Below are 22674 nucleotides of genomic sequence, written 5' to 3'. Positions count from 1 at the left end.
ATCACTAACAGTACATGGGATGACTTTAGGTAGTCCTGTCACAAACTTTTATTTTAATAGAAATATACAATGCTTGATAAGAAATGTATTCATTATCTTGCCTACATTATTGTAACCCCTCTATATGGTATTTTCACAATAAAAATAAATAAATAAATAAAATATATTTCTTTACTAGGCATTATATAAAAATAGTGAATCAAAATTTTACAGACATCATCATATATGGAACTAAAATAGAGATTTAACAAATGTGAAATGATCGTTTAATGTTTAAATAAATAATAGTATTTACAATAAAGAGATCTATCCAAATATGGGTTTGGTATATTTCTCCAAAAAGTGGTTCACATTGCACATGCTTCACTGAAGCTTGAGGAAGAACACTGAACTTGAGGTCACAAGGTTTTGGTTGCCATTTTACATTTGCTAATAGCCAGCCATGGTATCTTGAGTAAATCACTTCGTCTGTATGCACCTTATTTTCTTCTGTGGATGTAGAGGTAGGAATAGAAGGGGTTTCATTTGTGTGTTTAGTGATTCATGGAAAGCACATGCTAAGACATCATTAGAAGTACAAGACATTTTGGGAAGTGGTCCCTGTGAAAGACCAAAAAAGAGAAAAACATGAATATTCAGGGAAAGCTTCATACCACAGCAGACCTCTGATACCACTGAAGAAAGAGATGAAGACAGAAGTATGTTGGGAAGAACTTCAGACTATGCTGTAGCTCTAAGAAAGCCTTGGCTAGCAAAACTGGGAACTACATTGCAAGGACTGCACATAGATGAGACCTATACTGCTCCAATTAGCAAGCCATTGCATCACCACTTTGCTGTCATTGACTGCCAGCTGCCCAGGAAGCAAACACCTTCTATTTGAAAACCCAGGAAGATACTGAAGACCTTTGAAATTTGTCAGTTTCTTTCTAAAAGGGATATTTGAGCTGTGCACAAATGGTTATTTCAGTTGACCTAATATGATCTACAGAGACCTTTCTCATTCTAGAATTTCAAGCCAGACTTCTAATCTTCAAGTGGCTATCCTTCAGAAAAGCTTTTCTCTCAGTTTTCAGACCTAGATCTGGCAGAAATGAAAGCCTGCAGAGCGAAAAACTACAAAAAAAAATTCTGCCAGGTGTGGTAGTACACACATGTAATTCCAGCATTTGGGAGGTGGAGGCAGAAGATTTAAGTTTGAAGACAGGCTGGGATACATAAAAAATTCAAGGACAGTTTCAGAGTCATTCAAAAAGCAAGGGTAGAAATATACCTCCAGTGGAAGTGTTCTCACCTAGCATATGCAAAAATGTAGAGGAGACAGACAGACATAGGAGAGGCAGAAAGACAGAGAGAGGTGAGAATTGCTAGGACAAAGTTGAAGTAAAGAATTAATCCAAACCACACAATTCAGAAGAGAGTGAATGATCTTGTATGGCTATTACAAAAGCAAGCACAATTTTTCCCTTCAAAAGAAAGTGGTGTTATATAACTGTAACCCCTCTGTACAGCACCTTTAGAATAACAATCAAAAATAAAATGTATAGTATCAAGTCAGTCTGGAAAATGAAAACAAAAACTCATTTATCATGTTTTGAGCTGCTACCTCTTCTCTTTCTCTAGTGACCTTCTTTCCATTTAAACTCAGCCATGTGTTTCCAGAAGCCCCTATACTTTATATCAAATTGCATTTGGGCAATAGATCTGGGAAATACTGCTTATCTTTGATAATAATTATGAAACTGACTGTCCCTTCTATGGTTTCCAGACTTTAAGCAGATAAAAATACTCCCAAACACCTCCAGCAAAGGCATACACATAAAGAGTAAACCAGAACTATTTAAAAGCTATTTGAGTGGTCAAAAAAGGAAGATGTTTCCTTTCAAGATGAGCCATCTGGCCTTGCAAGATGAGCCAGCTGGGTGAAAGCTGAGGATGTATATGTATTCAGGGGAACAAACTCTAAAACTGAGTCTTGGTGTTACAACACCATAAACCAACCACTTCTTTCTTCTACACATGTGCATTGAAGGACACTCACTCTGCCTAGCTAAGCTTCCTAAAATCACTTTCACCATAGCTTCAAGTGTCTCCTTTGATACTAAACCATCTACTTGGCAAAGAGTTCTATGTGTTTTTATATGAATCTTCCCTTAAAGCAAGAAAATGGATATCCCATGAATGCTTCAGAAAAGTCCTTTCTCAGGTCAGGATGTACATTTCAGATTGGAAAACAAGCTGCAAACTTTTCTAACATTTTGAAATCCTTGAAAGAAACAAAAGATTCTACCAGGAACATGGGCCAGAAAGGTGATCTGGTTAGGCCAGAAGTGGATATCCCAATAGAGCAAGTAAGTCTCTTAAAATTCTGTAACAGTTGATGATGTGTTTTCTTCTTACAGGTTCTTCCATAATTGATTCTTGTTTTCTCTTCCAGGACTAAGAAAGTCTTGTTTCTCTACTCTAGTCCCAGAGGTAACCAGCCTGTATGAAACCTGCCATTTAAATGGCCTCTCTTTCTCTTACAACAAGAACAAGGTCTGAGATAAGGATCTTTACACTGTATTCCCAGGCATATTACATATCATTAATTTGTTATATATTTCAATAATCCAGACTCATAAGCCAAGTTTAAGAATTGATGCAAAGGAATGAGAAAGGGTGGGGTAATGAAAGAAAAAAGCACTAGACTAGAAGCTAGTAGAAAGGTTTGATTTCCAGGAATTCATTTAACTAGACTTATGGTCAGTGAAAGCCCTATAAACCTGCCTCTTAATTTATAAAATGGAGTCAGATAATATTTACCAAAAAGGTGTTATTTGGACATGAGATAATTTTAGGTCATACATGGTGAAAAGTTCTTTCAAATTTTATTAGTTTTTAAATTAATAGTAAATTGTAACTATCCCATCAACACTGATTTTTACATATAATATCCCTTACAATAAGGTTAAAGCAGATATTTAGGTCCAAAAATACCCATGTCAATGTAAAGAAAAGACATTAAGTAAATTATAGTTTGGATAACTCACCTTTATAGCAAAATAAACTATAAAGGGACCATGCTAATGACTAAAATTTGGGAAACAACCCCAAAGTGTTTATTCCTTCTTAGAAGGCCACTTTGGGTAGGTTAGGACAGAGCAAGAGTATAGACATAGCAGCTGTGAATGATAAGGAAAAATGAGGGGAGAAAACCCCAGCAACGTTATCCTTGAGAATACAATATCTTAAGGTGGACTGAAGCTTTAAAATCAGTACAGACAGGAAAATGCCAAGAAGAGTGAAAGTACCTTTATCCTAATTATAAACAGAGATAAAGATGTGATTAATCAATAAAAATAGTCTATCAAGCAGTTGACAGAAAGCAAATTAGATCTATTTGAGGTGTGTGTGTGTGTGTGTGTGTGTGTGTGTGTGTGTGTGTGTGTGTGTGTGTGTGTGTGTGTGTGTGTGTGTGTGTTACTGAAAATTGAACTATATTACCTTTTAAGAAATGCTACCAGTCCTAGATCTGGGATGAGATGGTACAACAACAGATATCTGTTAACCCAAAAAAATAAGAAATCTAAGCAATTGAAGTTTCCAGAGGAGAACATGAGACATTGCAGAGCTTATTCAGTGCTGTACCAGTTAGTCAGTTAGTTTGGTCCCTAGATTAAGGACAGTTGTCCCCAAGTGGAAGTAAGGTAAGGTAATGTCAGCTGTCAGTAGTAGAGAGCAGCAGAAGCAGGCAATCAAGCAAGTCATTGTGCTTGGGAAGAAGAAGGGAGGAAAATAACTGTATCTTCACTTGGCCTGCTGTGCTAGCTATTTTCTTTAGACTTCCTGTTTGATCATCTCAGAACTACTATAAGGAGAAACTTCTTGTCTACCCATCTCCTCAAGCCTCTCCAAGATCAGGAAATGAAATCAGAAAAGATACTTGACTGGCTCACACTCTCATTGATAATCCATTGCAAAGCTAGGTTTCCAATCCAGGTTGGATAGACAATTGGTAGATTTCCTTGCTCTTCCCAATGTACTTACCAAATATCTCAGAATCAGAAGCCCAGCTCCACAGCAGTCACATGAGAACATATTCAAAAAGAAAAATCTAAAAAGCACAAACTATCAGTTTGAGTGAGGTAATCACAGATAAAAGAGCTAGGACAACTTTGTGAAACTGAATTTGAGCCACACCACCCTCCCTCTACCCTTCCCCTTCCTCCTCCTCCTTCTTCCACTCTCCCTCTCTCTCTTGTCTCTCTCTCTTTTCTTCTCCAGCCACCTCTTTCACGTGATTAGTATGCTAATGGAGGGATATTAGATGACATCAAATTTTTTACTAATAGAAAAGCATTACTCATAAAATAGAATCCAAAAAGGCAGCCCAGATTAAGCTTGACAAAGTGAACTCTGCAGTTTACCATATCTCAGAATGTACCTGAGAGAGAAAAGAGCCTGTTTCATTTAAAACAAAACCAGATTTGAATGAGATTGAGTCATGCTGTTTTGCTTGCCAATAACAACTACTCCCGTCTGCTCCCTTCCCCTTCCAGGTCTTCTTGTTCTTTTCTCTACTTTCCCTTTCTTTGTGCTCCCAATTGTAATGTTCTAAATAAAAAACGACATACGCAAATCCATGTGTTGTGATCAGTGACACCTTAGCAGATGGCATGTTAACACAGAGCTCATTAAACTGGAGGTCAGCTTTGCAGACAATGAGAGTGGGCTTAGAGGGAAAAGTTCCCACTGGTTCTGAGTCCCAGCAAGCCCAGTCATGTCTCCTGTCTATATAATCTCTCTGGTGGCTCATGATTCAATTTCTTCTTCAAATTGATACAGTTTGGTATAATACCAAGAGAATGGCGAATGGGGATTGGTCTGGAGTCTAACTTCCTATTATGCATTTAGAATGTATTAGCATAAAGTAGCCAACATTCAGATACCCATTCTCTCTTTCCCCATTAGAGTGAAACATTGTTTTCCATGTTACTCCCCACCCATCCTTCTCACTCACTTTTACTCGCTCTTTCCATCTTCCTTTCACTCCCTCCTTTCTATCTGAAATTAGTAAGAAACACCACCTCCAACCCAATGTCCTAGCAAAATTAATTCTGTTTTCTCTCCCAACCTAGATCATTCCCTCTAAAAACTAATTCATAAGCTACTTGTAAAGATGAACCAGTTTTCCGCCAAAATCTTCATAGACCAAAAAAAAAAGACAAAAATTAGTTCGCTAAAATGAACACATTAAGACATATAAAAGGAGTCCAATCTTCTCATTATTACATTCAGCAGTTATATTACCAGGTCAAACTGCAGCAAAGGTTGATACAAAATTATTGTTACTTTTCTTTTCTTTGTATCATTTCAGACTGGTAAAAAAAAAAAAAAACAATGAATTGTCCAGTCTGTACACATTTTGGCTAGCGCTGATCTAAAGTTCTTTACAGGAACTTTTTGTTTCTATAGCATTTGTACATATGTGGCCAGAGAAGAGTGTGTAGAAAAGGTGACTTAAAAATAACACCCTAGCCAGACACTGGTGGCTCAAACCTGTAGTCCTAGCTAACTCAGAAAGCGAAAATCTGTGGAATGCAGTCCAAAGGCAGGAAAGTCGGTAAGACTTTTATCTCCAATTAACCACCAGAAAAGCAGAAAATGGAGCTGTGACTCAAAGTGGTAGAAGGCTAGCCTTGAGCAAAAGAGCTCAGGGACAATGTTCAGTCCCTGAGTTCAAGCCCCAGGACTAACCAAAAAAACCCACCCTAAATGATAAGAAAGGTCCAGTTACATGAAAATCAGGAAATGTTTATACATAGGGAACAGTATATGAGCATGCTTTGTTCTCTGAATTATCAGAAAAAATATATAAAAACAGAATAAAAGATAGGACAACTTATATAAGGCTTTTTTAGGCCATGATATACCTCCTATCATGCAAACCTCTGACCAGTTTTAAAATTTGATGTGACATATGCTTTTTAAAAGTCAGTGTCCAAAACAAAGGAGGGGGTAACAATCCTCCACAAGAAATGTACTCATTATTGATGTAACTGTAACCTGTCTGTACAGCATCTTTACAAGAAAATAAAAACGTTTAAAAATTAAAAAAAATAAAATTCTGCTACCAAAATAAAGATCAGTGTCCAATGGAAGAATTTTGTGGTATATAAAGTGCAATTCAATAAAGCTGTTAATGAAAAAGACATCAGTGGCTATTTCCTCTACTAATAGCACTTGTTTATCGTCATTATTATTTGTTTATTCTTACAAATAACAGCTAATACACTGAAGTGCTATGAGGGTGGTGCACAAGTTTGGTGTGGCTCACCATTGCACTAACAGCTCACAGTATGTTTGTTGATTGCTTTAGAGAATAAAAGAGTGAGCAATACAAGCAGCCTGTAATCAAGTGCTAATTTGTATGGTATAATCTTTCACTCTGCACATTACATGCTCCCTGGAGGATGGACCTTATTTCCAGGAAAAGACTTGTGTCTTTCATTAGCAACATGATAACCTGAGTCGCCACAATTACTATGCATTTCTGTATAGAAGCATCACCCAGATAAACAATTCAAATAGAATAAAATAAACAGCTACCCTTCATCCAAATTGTGAGATAAATTGTCATCCCTGGCAACCTTCCAGTCCTCATTCTATTGTTTTAATCTCCTTTGGCAGGCCACCCTCCCCATTTCTTGCTCATGATCAACAATTCAGTGAAAGTCAACCATTTAATCTGGTCTTTTTTCCCCTCTACATACAAAATGCACCCACAAATTAATGTTATATGAAAGACATATCTGCATAATATCTTGAAAATAAATGCTCAAAAATAGTACTAGGATATATTTACCTTCAGCTCTTAATTATCTACACTAGAAAGAAAATGGATTTCAGTATGTGTAAAGCAAAGGGCATGGAATATAATTATGTTTACTTGAATCTTTTGAAGATTGGGTTTTTTTTGTATTCTCAAATCAAAAACTGTGTGTTTGGATGACAGTTGTTTCATCATGTGGGAAAAAATGGCCTTGAAAACCTTACCAAGGGTAGCTAAAAATCCCTGCATGAACTGCTCAGGCACAAAGTTGTGGTCCATTGTATAAAGCTATGTTCAAATGTGGACAAAAGTACTCTGACTCAAACAGGTGTTAGGTGATTAAGAAGTGATATAATTGATGAAATATAACAGAACTTACAAATGCAAGTGAGTAGTTTCCCTCTGAATAGAATCACTTTGAGAAACTATACTATATTTCTTTACTCTTGTGCACAGCAGTAAATATTAGTATGAAGAAGGTGAGAGCTTCCACTCACCCTATGGTTAGTACTATGTCTGCTTTCTCTCATATAATCTAATCTCTTCCTTCTGAACATAAACTTTAATGGCATAACCACTGTGGTAATTAGCCAACAAAGCCATAAGCTTTAGCCAAACAGAATTGGTGAAATGTAAACACTAGAATTGGATGCAGTTAGATTTACCCCATAAAAGCCATGCAGTATATAATTATTAAAATCGCTATGAAATATTAAAATGAATTTAACAGACATTCCATTTAGCAAAACAGGGAGTTTTTTCATCAATTGCATTGTAGAGTATTCAAATGTGCTTACTCAGGGGGAAGAGGTGACACTGTTCAAAAAGGAATGTACTCATACCTAACTTATATAACTATAACTGCTTTGTACATCACCTTTACAATATAAATAAATAATTGTTTTTATAAAAAAACATGTACTTACTGCACAGAAGTCATGAGAAGACAAAGGTCCATGTACAGTCCTTAGATTGTACAGGGCTTGCAGATTCTGGTGGCTCATGTCTGTATTCCTACCTACTCAGGAGGCTGAGACCTGAGGATCCCAGTTCAAAGCCAGTCCAGGGGGGGGAAAGTCTGTGAGACTCTTATCGCCAATTAACCACCAAAAACCAGAAGTGGTGCTATGGCTCAAAGTGGTAGAGTGCTAGCCTTGAGCAAAAGAGCTCAGGGACAGTACCCAGGCCCCAAATTCAAGCCCCCTGTGCACATGGCTCAATCATTGAGGAAAACAATTAAATAGCACAAATTTTAGTAAAGGACAGAGACAAATTTAATATAGATGCCTCTTAGTTATTATTTTGCTTATTTTAATTGTTAGTAAAGATGCTGAAAATAACCTTTGTACATTATTGGTGGGAATATAAATTAGTGTAGCCATTTTGTGAAATAACATGGCATTTTTCCCAAAAGTCCTAAAAGTAGAAGTGTCATAAGGCCCAGTATTTCTATTTCTGGATGTACAGATGCTCCTTTACTTACAATGGGATTATATCCCAACAAATCCCTCCTAAAATAAACACAGAAATTCAAAAATGCATTTATATTAAACTGTGCATGGTGGTACAAACCTGGTGCAATTGTACCTAGTTAAGAAATGGATACAGGAGGATTGATGATGATTTTATAGGCACAATATTTTTTAAAACTGAACTCTTAGTAAGTAGAATTATAGTCACTATGTGTACATCACCTTTACAATTAAATAGATAAAAAAAGAATTATAGTCACTAGAGGCTGAGAGGAAGGATTATGGAGTTGTTGATCAAAGCCTACAAAGTTTCAGATGGTGCTCTTGAGCACTGGCAGGTACAATACCGATTAATCTGCTCCCCAGGTCTATGTAAAGAGCTTTCAGTAATTTTGATTTGTTATTGTCACTCACAGGTGCCACTATATTTTGGTATTGATCATCTTCTAATGTTCTCTAAGAAATGGATTATTAAAGAATGAAATTGCAGTAGAAATGTTAAGATATAGGTAATGAAATAGAGATACTGTCTAGATGAAGAGATGAGACAAAGATACCAAGGTTGAAAAATGGCATGGAAAAAAATACATAATTAAGTGAAGTAAGCCAGACACAAAGAAACATAGGTCCCATGGTTCCCCTTATTTGCAATAATTAGTATATGTCTAAGATAATCTTATCAGATGAGTAGACTAGCTCAATAGCTATGTACATATGACCGTATAAGATGATGCTAAGCGAAATGAACTCCAAACATGGACACAAGAGGTTTTTTCTTTGTTGTTGTTTTTAATATACTACATGATTTTTTGTTTCTTTTTATGTTCTTCCTCCTATGGTATAGCCTCTGTTGTCACTGTATTTGATTTTGGTTCCCTGGAATTGTATATACGTTTATTTGAATTAGGGAAGTAAAGGAGAACAACAGAATGGTGAGACAAAGGACAAGGGGGAAACCAATGCAACAGCAATATACAATATATGTGGGAAGTGATCTGTACAACTTGACAGAAGGGTGAGTGGAGGGAAAGTAGGAGAAAAATGAGGGAATGGGTAACATATATATATATATATATATATATATATATATCCAATTTATGTGTGCAGTATTTTTTATATTTTTATTGTAAAAAATAGTGTACAGAGGGGTTACAGTTACATGAGTAAGGTAATGAGTACATTTTCTATTAAGCATTGTTACCTCTTCTTTTGTTTTTCCCCTACCATCCCTTCCGTCTCCCCATCTCCCCAACTCCCCCTTCCCCCCAAGTTGTGCAGTATTTTTTTTGGTCGGTCATGGGGCTTGAACTCTGGGCTTAGACGCTGTCCCTCAGCTCTTCAGCTCAAGGTGAGCACTCTACCGCTTGAGCCACAGCACCACTTCCGGTTTTCTAGTTGTTTATTGGAGATAAGAGTCTCATGGACTTTCCTGCCTGGGCTGGCTCTGAACCACTATCCTCAGATCTCAGCCTCCTGAGTAGCTAGGATTATAGGCATGAGCCACCGGTGCCTGGCTTTGTGCAGTATTTTTTTAATAACTGTAATACTTATTTTACTAATACATTGATAAATTGTTCATTATGAAGAATAACATGGTTATTTTGGACAATAAGGTAATGGTGTCAATCAGATTTAAAGACTAATAAATATTAGGTCTGGCATAAAATTAAAAAATGGCATGGTTAAAGATAGCTACATATGAAGTGTGTTGAAGGCATAATGTAGACACAACCAGGACAGCAGAAAATGAGAGATCATGAAAGCCTGAATGGCCTTAGTTGGAGTACGTCTGACATGAGAAGGTCTCACAGGAATATTTAGAGCTGGTTAGATGAGTAAGTTATGCCCTACTCCTCAGGCAGAATGAATAAGGATGAAACATTGTAGACATGCTCACATAATAAAGAGAGATTAAGAGGCAGCTGCAGTGGTGGAGGCTGTGATAGCTATGGAGAATAATTTGAGAGCTGATAGACCCTATGTATACCTTTTTCCACCATCTCTTTTCTCCTTTACCTCTTAGGTTTGGTATTAGAAGCATAACTCTGCTTCATTAGATTTTTACAGAAATTTTGAGAAATCAAGGACTGAATTCTCCCACATAATAGTTGTGTATAGCCATCACCAACTGCTGGTGATCCTGGGAAATAAAGAAATGGGAAGCCAAGAAGGAAGAAGAAATACAACAATTTAGTCTGACATTGTCTCCTGAAATAGCTTTCTCTATTATTTTACCTTTACTCTCTCCCTAATAGCTTTTGAGTAATAAAAATCTATGTGGACAACTTTACAAATACTTAGGGAAGCCAGACATTTAAAGTGCTGGAAAAAAAGGTGTGGTAAATCTCCCTTGTACATTTTATAATGTGAAAGGAAAAATGTCCAGGGGCTAGGAAACTAACCATAGCCAGAGGTGCATATATAATAGTTGTGGCCACACTCTAACATTGTCCTAGGAGATATTCAGTCTGGAGAGTCATTTCACTTATGGTAGTTTTGTAGAGTATAGAGAAACAAGGAATCAAAACTTCTGAACAAAATTTCTGAAGACCTTCGTTAGCAAACTTCAAATAATATTACCAAAAAAAGAAGGAAGAGGAGGAAGTGGAGGAGGGAGAGTATATTATCTATATGAAAATGTCATAATGAAATGCATTATTTTAATATACCTTAATAATTTGTTAGAAAACAAAACATTTTGTGGTGCTGAGACTAGAAACTAGGGCCATGTAGGTAGGGGCAAACACTCTCCTATTGAGCTATATCTCCAGTCATTACCTGGTAAAGCAATAGAGATGGAAGATACACTAACAGCCAGGTGGTTTTTTTCCCTCAGCATGCATCTCCTTTTTTCCACCATTTTTCTTCAACCTTATATATACTTTATCTGTGTGCCTATTTTATATGTTTGGTGGCCATGTATGTTATGCTAGGTTTTTGTCTAGAGGTTTTAGACATATTTGGCATTTATACCCAAACTTGAAATAGGTATATTGTCAACTCAAAAAGACAAACCTGAAAGATGGGAGGTATGACATTGATTAAAATGCATTGTACTCATACCTGACTTCTGAAATTAAAACCACTTTGTACAACCATGTAAAGATAATAAAAATCTAATTGAAATAAATGAGTAAATATAAAAAGACAAATGTGGTAATAGTTACAAATAAGGAATTGTCTTAAATATAATGGCATTGTACATTAATAAGAACCAGGAGCAAGACAAAACCTACTCTTAGACAAACCTTCTGTCAAAGACCTTAGCCTCTTACATTTCCTTTGATCCTCTAGGTGTTCAGTGAACATTTCCACTGCATTATTGTCTTTATAGAGGCTTAAGTTGGGATTGACAGAAGGTAAAGCAGGATGAAGATCCAGCCAATTCCTGCCCTTCATGGAAATAGTCAGCTAACACTGTAAGCCTAGCCTACCATACTACATTGTAGAAAGGAATTTGTTCTCAGCTCTGCTGCATCATTGTCTTTGCTGAACTTTATTTTTTAATTTTTATTATGAAAATACCGTACAGAAGAGTTACAATTACATGGGCAAGATAATGAGTACATTTCTTATCAAGCATTGTTGCTTCCTCCTTTGTTTCCCCTTCCTATCTCTTCCCATACCCCCCCACACTCACATCCCCCCCACCCCCACCCCACCCCATACCCCCACCTCCCACCAAAGTTGTAAAGTTCATTTTTCGACATAACGACTTGTACATCTCATTGTTGCGATGAGTCCACCTGTATCCCTATTTTAATTTTTTTATTGTGAAAATACTGTACAGAGGGATTACAGTTACATGAGCAAGGTAATGAGTAAATTTCTTATCCAGCATTGTTGCCTCCTCCTTTGTTTTTCCCCTACCATCCCTTCCCTCCCACCTCCTCAGCGCTACACACACACACACACACACACACACACACACACACACACACACACACACACACGGCTAAATTGTAAAGTTCATTTTTTGAAATAGCGCCTTGTACATTTCATTGTTGCAATGGGTCAATCTGTATCACTATTTAAATAACTTGGTTTTTCCCTTCCCCTCCCCAAATTATACCAACATCAAATATAGTGGGGGAGGGACATACAAAGCAACAAAAAAAATCACATGGTACCTTATGAATACATTAGAAACAATAGCAAGGAAGAAAAAGCCACTTGTGTCCCTATCTTGGGGTTCCTTTCACTTAACATCATCTTATCTGACCTTTTCTGCTTATCGCAGACATATACTAGTTATTGCAAATAAGGGAAACCAACCTTTTCAAATAATCAAGTCTCCCTCTCCTATGCATTCTTATCAATCATCAAATCTAGAAATATTTGTCCAAGATAAAATTATATTTTAAATGTATTAGAAAAAATGTACTTTATATTAATTAAAAGGTATTTATAAAATACTAGAAGGGAAGTTCTTCATGTTATCATGTTTGTTAAAATTTTCCAAGTAATCATCTGTTGTTAGTATCTGTAAACTGTACATACATATGTCAAAATAGAAACTAGAAATGTGACAAAAGACAACACACTTTGGACCATGTTAGAAGGGAAAATAGAAATTGGGAGTCAATTAGCCCATCAGACATCCCTTCTCTCTTAACTTCTTTATTTCTTCCAAAGCTCTTTTGAGTTTTTTATTTACTTTATGTTTCAGATATTGTGTGGTTCTCAGTCTCTCACTTTTACTCCATCTAAATGAATGTTTTCAGGCTTGCTAATTGTTTCTTGGTCACCTCCTTCCCATTAATGCCTTTGTTAAGCCTGTGGGAAAAATTAGGCCTATTTTCAATCCTCAGAGACTATAATTTCTCACAATATAAAGTGTCAATGGGAAATGGGAAACTGTACATGCAATACAAAATTGAATTTGAATAGAAAGTAATCCAGGAGCCAGCTGACTCCTGCCTTCATTCAACACCTCTCTCCTAGTTTCCATCATTCTAGCACTAACCTTAAGCCTTTGTTTTCCGCTTGATTGACCAAAATGTTTGATGCTTATGTTTGTTGTACTAGTGTATCTGCAGAGCTTTTCAACAGACTCAGTCAGTATTTTCAATTGAAACCTTTATCTGGCCAACTCTGAAAGGGAAATCTGATGCTGGACATGTGGCTCATGCCTGTAATTCTAGCTACTGAGAAAGCAGAGATCAGGAGAATTATGGTTTGAAGGCAGTGCATGGGAAAAGTTAGTGAGATCTCATCTCTACCAATAAGCATGAGGTGGTGGTGAGTACCTGTCATTCAAGGGACAGGAGGTGGGGAGAGACATAAATAGGAGAATCACATTCCTGAACAGTTTGGGCAAAAATTCAAGACTTTATTTGAAAAATAAATTGTTAAAAGGGCTGGAAGCATGCTCAAGTAGTAGTAATTCTTAGTACCACAAAACCTCAGTGCCAGAAGAAAAAAAAAAAAAGGAATCTCGTAAGAATTGTTAGACAAGTTAAATACCTTAACATACTGAGATAATAAGTGAATATCCATCGATATATTCCCCCAGCCAGAAACTATATCCTAACACTTAATTTCTATAACTGTCATCTTTTATTTTCTGCCCTTTTCATCCAGGTTTTTAAAGATCACTTCTATTGGGTCAATGCCTATAAATAGCCTTTTAGAGGCACTCATCAATATTGCTCCTCAAGGTCTGTGTATAATTGAGAAGTGAATTCTGTAAAGAATTATAAACAAGCTGGGTGAGTGTGGCACACCTCTGTAATCTTACCCAGGAAGCTGCGATATGAGGATAGCGGTTCCAAGCCAGCTGGAGCAGGAAAGTTCCTAAGACTCTTATCTCCAAATTAACCACCAGAAAACTGGAAGTGGCACTGTGACTCAAAGTGGTAAAGCACTAGCCTTGAGCAAAAGAGTTCAGGGACAGTACCCAGGCCTGAGTTGAAGTCCCATGACTGACAAAAACAAAAACAAAAACAAAAAGAATCATAGACAAGTGAAATGTCTTAATCACATGGGTGGATATAAATAATCATTGGCCAGAAATCTTCTCATTAAATCAGAATATTTCTCATAAGTTCCATATCCTACTTGCATTTTATTTCTCTTTTTATATATTATGTGAGTTGTATGGTCTCTGTTCTATTTTATTGTTTTTATATTGGTATCAAAGATACAAAGCTTCAGTATTAATACCATATGGATTGTGTCCAGCCCAATGATTAAAGTCTAACAAATTATGGAAACAAATAGTATCTTAAATTTTGGATAGCAGATACGGAGGACAGGAGCCCAGCATTTCCTGCTCTCTTGTACTCTTCATTCCTTCTACTCTCTGCCATTCATTATTTCCTACCTATTGTGTAGCTACTGGTTAGCATTGTTATGTTAGTGATTTCACTGATGAGGTGGATGGTCTTGGGCTTCAAAAACAAACAACTTTGCCAGCTATGGTTGTACATTACAATAGATTCTAAGAACTTAATAGAGAAATAATGATAAACATATTTTTCAAAATTGGAATCTATGTAGGAATATGAGCAAGAGCCAGCAACATCATTCTCCTTAGCGACCTCTTCTCTGATGATCTCCACCTTCTTATTCTCCCTTTCTGCCGACCATATGTTTAGTGGTCATTTATTGAATGTTAGTTTCTTTGGGGGTCTTCTGAGAGACATAGAATTAAGTTGACCACCTTGAGTACTTTGGTTCACCAAGTCTTAAGGAGGAACTATAACATGAGTTATGCTCCCAACACTGAAACTTTTGCCAACTTTTCTCCTTACTTCTGTCTTCTACCACTTCATAGGGCTTAGGGACAATATGCTGTGGATTATCTCTGAGCACTGGGGTTTGCTATGCCTAAATGTTGAGCACTAGAATGATATTCAAGTTATGAAATCTGACAGAAATTTTGAACAAGCAAATTGTGCACCAATAGGTAGGAACAGAATTAGGATTAGAAGCCAATCAACTCTTGCCATTTAGCAATGGGAGCTCTTTTATGTACTTAAGCATCTGTTGCCTCATTTGTTTTTCCACCTACTTCTGCTCTCTTTACTTTGTACAATGGGGTACACTAACGTGCTTTCTTCAAGTGTTCCCTAATAAGACTTCAAGGCACTCAGTAGGAACTAGTGATATTGAGATCTTGTCAGTAAGAAGAAAGGGTTGCAGTGATCTTCCGTGGCCTGATTTGCATAATGCGCAATCATCAGGAACATCGTGCTAATTTTAGCCTAATGTGTACCAGAACTCATTCCTGGCTATATTTGTCATAAAACCTGGGTTGACTGAGAAATGTGTAGGTCCTCTGTGCTATGGTTAAAATATTGTTACAGAATGAGTACACAGTAGGGCTATAAAAGCATTTTCAAATTACAATATGCTCCCTGAAGAAAGAAGACTTCTAAGAGAGAACAGGTGTGGGTCGGTGTGACAAGGTGAAGATTCTTGGGAGTTAGTAGAAGAGCAAATCTGACTCTAGGCCTTAAGGCAGAAGTCAGACTTCTGGGGTCCTTTTTCCCTCCATTCACTTTAATTCTGCTTATCAGTGTGGGACACATTGCTTAGCTTTCTAGTGTACCTTTGGTCAGTTACACTTGGAAACAGAAAGGTTTAAAAGCATTACTTCCCAAGGAAGTGAATTCTGATTCTCCAGTCCAGGCTTTCATGATACAAGCTAAACTCTGACCACAAAGGCAGATGGATAGTTGGTCAGTTTTCTCATGTGCTGTTTGTTACTGTCAAATATGGTTTGGCAGCATCTTAATTAAAGGTATTCACTTAAGTTTTGTCTTCCATTTTTATTTGTACTTCTGTTTAGGAAAGAAAGAGTTAAGGAACATGCTCGAGCTCTAATGATAGTAGCGACTAGACTTTGCACACGAGCTAGTCTCTGCTTCTTTTAGTTCAAAGAATAACAAATGGAAGCAAACACTGAGTCTTACTTTCTCTCATAAAGAAGGTATTTGGAAGAATATTATAATAATTTAGTATTAATTCATAAAACACTTTGTGGTTATCAGGAAGGAGGAGGTATTCTCAGTGAAACAAATCAAATGACTTGGCTTACTGTCCAATTTCCTTGGCCTCCTATTCCATATATGAAATGAAGATAAAAGGGGCTGTAAATAACAACTGAGAAAGTATTTCCTAAGTTTGTCTTGTGATTCATGTTATAGAAATGTAAAATTAATAATTCAGGGTTCAGGCAGTGATTAGGGAGTTATACAGGGACATTTCTGAATACTGGGTCTAAACTTGTATTGAGTTTGTGAATATTCATCAAGATATACATTGAAGGTTGGTTTAGTCTTCCATATGATTATTATACTTCAAGAAAATGTTTCTAGAATTCCAAAAAAAGAAATGATATGCATTTCAATAATTAATAGGGAATTCAAAACCCACTGAGTGGTACAATTAAGATTTGTACATTTTATTGGATGTAAAGTTTACCCTGTAAAGCAAGGGAAAGAGAAAATAACTATACACAAACATTGAACTTTAGTTAGCAACTACATGCTGAATTCATAATGGGTAAAGTATAATATCTACAACTTATTTTGAAGTGCATCCTAAAAATGAAACAGATTAATGGACAATTAGGAATAAATTAACATTTAACTATGAAGAGTGACTATATGGGTGCCTACTGTACTCTTCTTTCGAGGCTTTTATATATTTAAATATTCTCACTAAGCTTCTATGTATTTAAATATTCTCACTTTAAAATGTTGAGAGTATCTAACAAAGAAGAACTCTCCTTACTTCTTATGAATAGAAAGCTAGCCGGAGTGCATTACGGAGTCTAACATATTAACAGCAATAAGCAGAAGATAAGAATCCAATAGAAGTAGTACCAATTCTTGGGTGTGGTAACTAAGACATTAATATCCAATGGAACTGGTGGTGCCCAGAAGGAAATGTCTTAGTTATGAATCCTGAAGCGACTATTTCAGGAGATGATAACCAATGGTAATAAAAGCAAGGTAAAAAGCAAATGGTAGATGCTATGCAGATGTCAAGACTCATTGGTGGACACACATTAGACATATATTAGGGTTTTTTAATACAACCAAGCTATCACTTTCACTCACCGGTATTGCTGTGAATTACAAAATGTCTAAAGTACTCATCACTAGACTCTGAAGCAATCTGTTGTCTTTGGCATGTTAAGCTAAAGAAAAGATTTTTATAGATCTCATTAGGATCAAACTTGTTCAACATTTTCCAATTACATAAAGTATTATATTTTTACTCAGTGAAAAAAGACTGAAAATACAGGTAAATGAAACAAAATATTTGCTTGAAGTTGGCACCTATGTTTGTCTCTGTAGCAGCTACAATAAATAAAAGATGGTAAAATGGAAGGATGCATATTTTATGTTACCTATAGCTTCAGACATGGTACTCTAAGAACCAGTTTCATATCCAAGAGCTTCTTTATTGCAAGTAAGTAATTCTAAGGAAGGAAATTTCCATTTCATCCTTAGTACTCAAATAGATACAGTAAGTAGGAACACATGGTCTCCTACAATCATGATTCCCTTTCATTATCTTTTAGGGTTTTACTGACATTTTGCTGGAAAGAGTCATGCATGGTGGAGCCAATATTACAGGTTTCCAGATTGTCAACAATGAAAACCCTATGGTCCAGCAGTTCATACAACGTTGGGTGAGGTTGGATGAAAGAGAATTTCCTGAAGCCAAGAATGCACCACTAAAGGTAATGGTCCACAGCATATAGAAACCTAAGGTCAGCTTTTCAAAGTATTTACATATGGCCCTTATGTACTTAGGGTCATCTTTTGATCAAGTGGTCTTTATGCAGAAGTGATTTGGGGAGCTGAAAAGAAAAAAAAACTGCAGATGATGCTCTTGATTTTGAAAACTAAGCTCCGAACCAAAGAAGCTATAGAGAATGTAATATTTTAAAATTCAGTATTTTGGAGTAAGTTACTTTAATTTTTAATGAATTTCATTTGTAATATGCTCACAATAATTTACAACTTTACAAGAACCTGAGTCAGTCAAACGATGAAAGCAGTGGGAATAAGTAAGGAAGATTGATAGTCTGAAACAGAAAATTAGATTTTACATTATTTATGTGATTGCTTTGTGTTAATAAGATCCATGAATCTCAAAACACCCAAGTGAATTAGGTGTGTTTCATATGTATGTATGTGTATATGTGAATATTATGCAATATAAATATTTTCCTGCTTTTAAAATTATCTTTAAAATTAATTAGATTACCTAAGTTGCTCACTTTCACAAAATCAAGATAAGAATATTAAAAGCAGAAAATTCATGCTCAGAATACATATTTTTCACATGTGTTCCCCTATGGCTAGAAATCGTATTATTTAAAACTCAGGAATTAAAACAGATAAATTAGGGGAAAATTATTCATGTTACACAAATGATCCTTCAAATGTATTTTTAAAATAACTCATTCCCTCAGTGCAGTGATTTGAGTACAAAATTGACTATATATTCTTCTTTCCTGTTACAGTAAAAAAATATATACTACGAATATGAGGTAAACTGAGGGATCATTTAGATTTAAGACCCTTCCTTAGGGGGGAAAAAGGAAAAGGAAAAAGAAAGGGAAAGGAAAGCAAAGGGAAGAACAGTAGGGAACAAATACCAGAGAACAAATACATCCTGTACCACATATACAGATCCACCTAAAACAAGTGAGTTCTTACTTTACACAATTGGCATGTTCTAGAAAAGTTTTGAGTTAAACATATTTATCATTTCATTAAGTAACTTACCAGGTAAGTGGTACCCTGTGGATATAGTGATTATACTTGCCAGATTTCCCTAATACAGTACCACTGTAAAACATGCTGCCTTGCATTCAGATCAAGTATTCTATCTGGATTCAGTATATATGGCCACAACTCCAATGAGAAATTCCTATAATCAATTAATTTTAACATGCTAAACTGATATTTACCTTCATAATACAGTTATGTGAACTTCTACAAATTTAGATTTTCATAATACTTCTAATTCCTTGATTTGCTATCCATAGGTGATAGATTAGAGGTAAATTCATTTGTGCAACATTTTAGGTAGCTACTATACTGTGCCAGGCACTGTTATGTAAAACAAAATGCACAAAGGTAAAAAGTATACTTCAGAGTAGTATGTTCATACTGTGTAACTTGTACAGAAGGAAGATAATCTCAATTGATAATAACTGATGTTTGTACTATAACGTTTTAGAAACTGCTAAGAAAAAATCTGATGGCTTATAAGTAAGAGCCTTCAAAAAACTTAAGAAAATTGAATAGCTAAAGAGATAGTTACAACTTTCAGATTGTTTTTCCTTAGCATTATTATAGAATCTTTCATTTAATTTATTAGAAAAAAAGCCCACATTAAAATTGATGCTCATTATTTCCTTGTAGGAAAGAAAATTGTCTAAGGCTAAAATGCTGGAATACAATTTGCACCTACATTTTATAAACATTTCCTTTTAAGGCTTTTGTTTGTTTAGGAAATGGATATTCTTATATTTGGTTAAGTGGAAACTAAATAAAATAGAAAATTAAATAGCTCACTTAGCATAGATTGAGAGGGACTACATTAAAGTTACTAACAGTTGGATAGAAAAAAAATCACCTAGCTGGACACAGGTAGCTCGCACCTATATCCTAGGTACTTAGGAGGCTGAGATCTAAAGATCGCAGTTCAAAGTCAGCCTGGGCAGGAAAGTCCATGAGACTCTTATCTCCAATTAATGACCAGAAAAGTGGTGGTAGAGTTCTCACCTTCAGCTGAAGAGCTGAGGGACAGCACCCAGGTCCAGAGTTCAAGCCCCATGAATGAAAATAAAAAATCACATGAGAGTAAGTAGTGTTGTTGCTGAGCTGGACAGAAACAAAGATTTTTTTTTCATGAAAGTGTGTTGTTGTAGTCATCATTGATGATTTGCTTCTGAAAGAAGAGTAACATGAGAAGACTAAATTGAAAACTGTAGAGACAATATATTCACTCCCAATTTGTACTTGGATATACTTGATATGAGAACTCCTCCCAGGATATTTTTTAAGATGTCAGAGGGATTCTAAATTTCACCAAAATTTGTCACCTCTGCAAAATAGAGGTCAGCTTTTTTAAATCATATTTTGTTTTGATTCATTTAATGAAAAACATCCACATTTCAAATTGCGGATAATCAAATCTCTTCTATTAAGTCATTGGCCTCATCTCTAATAGAGCATAACAGTATATCCAAGGAACAGAACAGTAAGTATTTTCGCCTGAAAGAAGTAGCATCATGAAATGTTGCCTACAAATTGTCAACGTTATCAGATTTAAAACTCAATAACAATTGTAATTTTCTACCATTGAAAACTAACTTTGGTTTTTGCTACCCCCCAGGAAACAAAAACTGATTTATTGCTGGCCAGAGGTCCTAGCTTGCTAAAAAACAAGGTCCAGACAGAAATGATTAATGTTTCCCTCCAAATTAATTTCAAGCTGTCTAACTTAGCTATTTCCATTTTCCCCTAAGTAAACAGCAGATCTGAATTTTCTATTACAAACAGCAATAACTCAGCATTGCTTTAGGATATGCTGTTTCCTCTCCAATCTATACATGTCATCCTTCAACATCCCACATATTTCTTTCCCTACAAAAGACCCAGCCTCTTAATAGTCACTCACTCAATATGAAACAGTATTGAGAGCAAGAGACAGATTCCCTTTCATTCGATCTTAATAATCTGAACACATGCAACATCAGGTAAGAGGCATCCTTCTAGAATGAATCAAAGTCAGGTTCACCCAGAGAGATCTCCTGACTTAAATAATTAGGATGACAGCTTCGTTTGAGAAAAGATAAGAGATGGATGAAAATTTTGAGGAACTAAAGCAAGTTGTAAGTATGCCATTTGTCATAATATCTTGTTTGCCATGTATCCATTTTAGTATACATCTGCATTGACGCACGACGCAATACTGGTCATAGCAGAAGCCTTCCGCTACCTGAGGAGGCAGCGAGTAGATGTGTCCCGGAGAGGTAGTGCTGGAGACTGCTTAGCAAACCCTGCTGTTCCCTGGAGTCAAGGAATTGATATTGAGAGAGCTCTGAAAATGGTAAGACCCTCTATGACTGTTTTCAGTATTTCTTGCATGGGAGGTAATTCAAGGCTTCCAAAGTGTCCTTTGAACAGATTTAATTATTTACAGTAGGGGCAGCATCACCCACCCATTTCAGCGAGTCAAACAAGAGCACTCTCTGAATCTTGCCTCTATGCCTTTCACAAATGACTGCATACATTCAAAACAAGCCTTCAAAAGTTTAAGAATATCTTACTGCTAGTTAATTATCCTGATGTTTGGGACATCCAAATGAACAAAGAGATAGGCAATAATAATATAATGTTATGAATAACTCAGCAATAAAGAATTTATAACAGCCTCATAACATACATACTTTTGTAGAGTTGGCTCTCTTACTGCTACCTTGAATTTGCCAAGTTGAAAGCATTCTCAAAAGGGGTTAGTAGCCTCTGTGTCTCTCTCCAAGAAACAGATCTGACTCATTCTCCCATCATGCAGATTTTTAAGTCATTGTCAGTTCCGTAGCAAATGCCCTAAGTGTAGTTTCATTGGAGGTAGCATTGCAGGATTTTGAAGAGCAGTTAATTAAATTCAACCTTCATAGAAGTTACAAGATTTGTATTGTCAGGTAAAACATAATGATGAGTGAAATATAAAACTCCTTGTGAGTGAATCAAAAGGAAGTTTCATTAACAAAACCTCCAGGGGCAAAAGCCAACATCTCCAATTGACTGCCCATTCATGACACAAACAACTATCATCTAAAATAGAAAGTTAGCCACTAGAATGAAGAATCAGAAATTAATTTGGCTACAAAAATAGATCAACTTGAGGGGTAGGGCTGAGAGGGGGAAACTAGGAAAAAGCAAAGGAAGGGTTGACATTGTCCAAAAAGAGAAAGGTACTCATTATCTGACTTAGGAAGTGGAAACCCCTCTGTACAAGACTTTAATAATAACAATAAAATTATATTTTAAAAATGTAAAAATGTATTTTAAAAATGTCAATCATACTATTACACAGAAAAGTTTCAGCATGTCTAACTCACTGATAAAGCTCAAGCTATAAGCCAGGAAAGAAACCTTGCTTACTATGTCTTGATGATCAAACACTCAGCAAGAGGATCCTTGACCTCTTTCTACAGGCTAACCTCTTTCTATTACTCCAGAGATTCTGGAATGTATTAGCCTTTTCTAAAAGTAGACAGTGCCTCCCTAAAAATGCACTATTCACAAGGAGGCTTATCTGAAATACTAAATGTTTTACTACATTAGAAGAAATCATTTTTCACATGAGTTAAAGATGAAATTGCATGTTGTAAACATATCCCTC

General features: G+C 36.0%; 1 protein-coding gene across 4 annotated transcripts in view; it reads left to right on the top strand.

The window, feature by feature from the left end:
• The window catches only part of Gria3 (glutamate ionotropic receptor AMPA type subunit 3), a 288699-nt gene that overhangs the window by 176402 nt on the left and 89623 nt on the right, over positions 1–22674 (top strand). For all 4 annotated transcript variants that reach the window (XM_070039784.1, XM_070039786.1, XM_070039785.1 and 1 more), the window contains exons 6-7: positions 17825–17986; positions 21208–21375. In XM_070039784.1, coding sequence (XP_069895885.1) covers positions 17825–17986; positions 21208–21375 — 330 coding nt within the window. The remainder of the gene's footprint in view (positions 1–17824; positions 17987–21207; positions 21376–22674) is intronic.

The sequence above is a fragment of the Dipodomys merriami genome, unplaced genomic scaffold (assembly GCF_024711535.1).
Source record: "Dipodomys merriami isolate MVZ:Mamm:240054 unplaced genomic scaffold, mDipMer1.0.p SCAF_3, whole genome shotgun sequence".
Lineage (NCBI taxonomy): Eukaryota > Metazoa > Chordata > Mammalia > Rodentia > Heteromyidae > Dipodomys > Dipodomys merriami.
The sequence above is the reverse complement of the archived record's forward strand: the minus strand, read 5'-3'. Positions and strand labels throughout refer to the sequence as shown.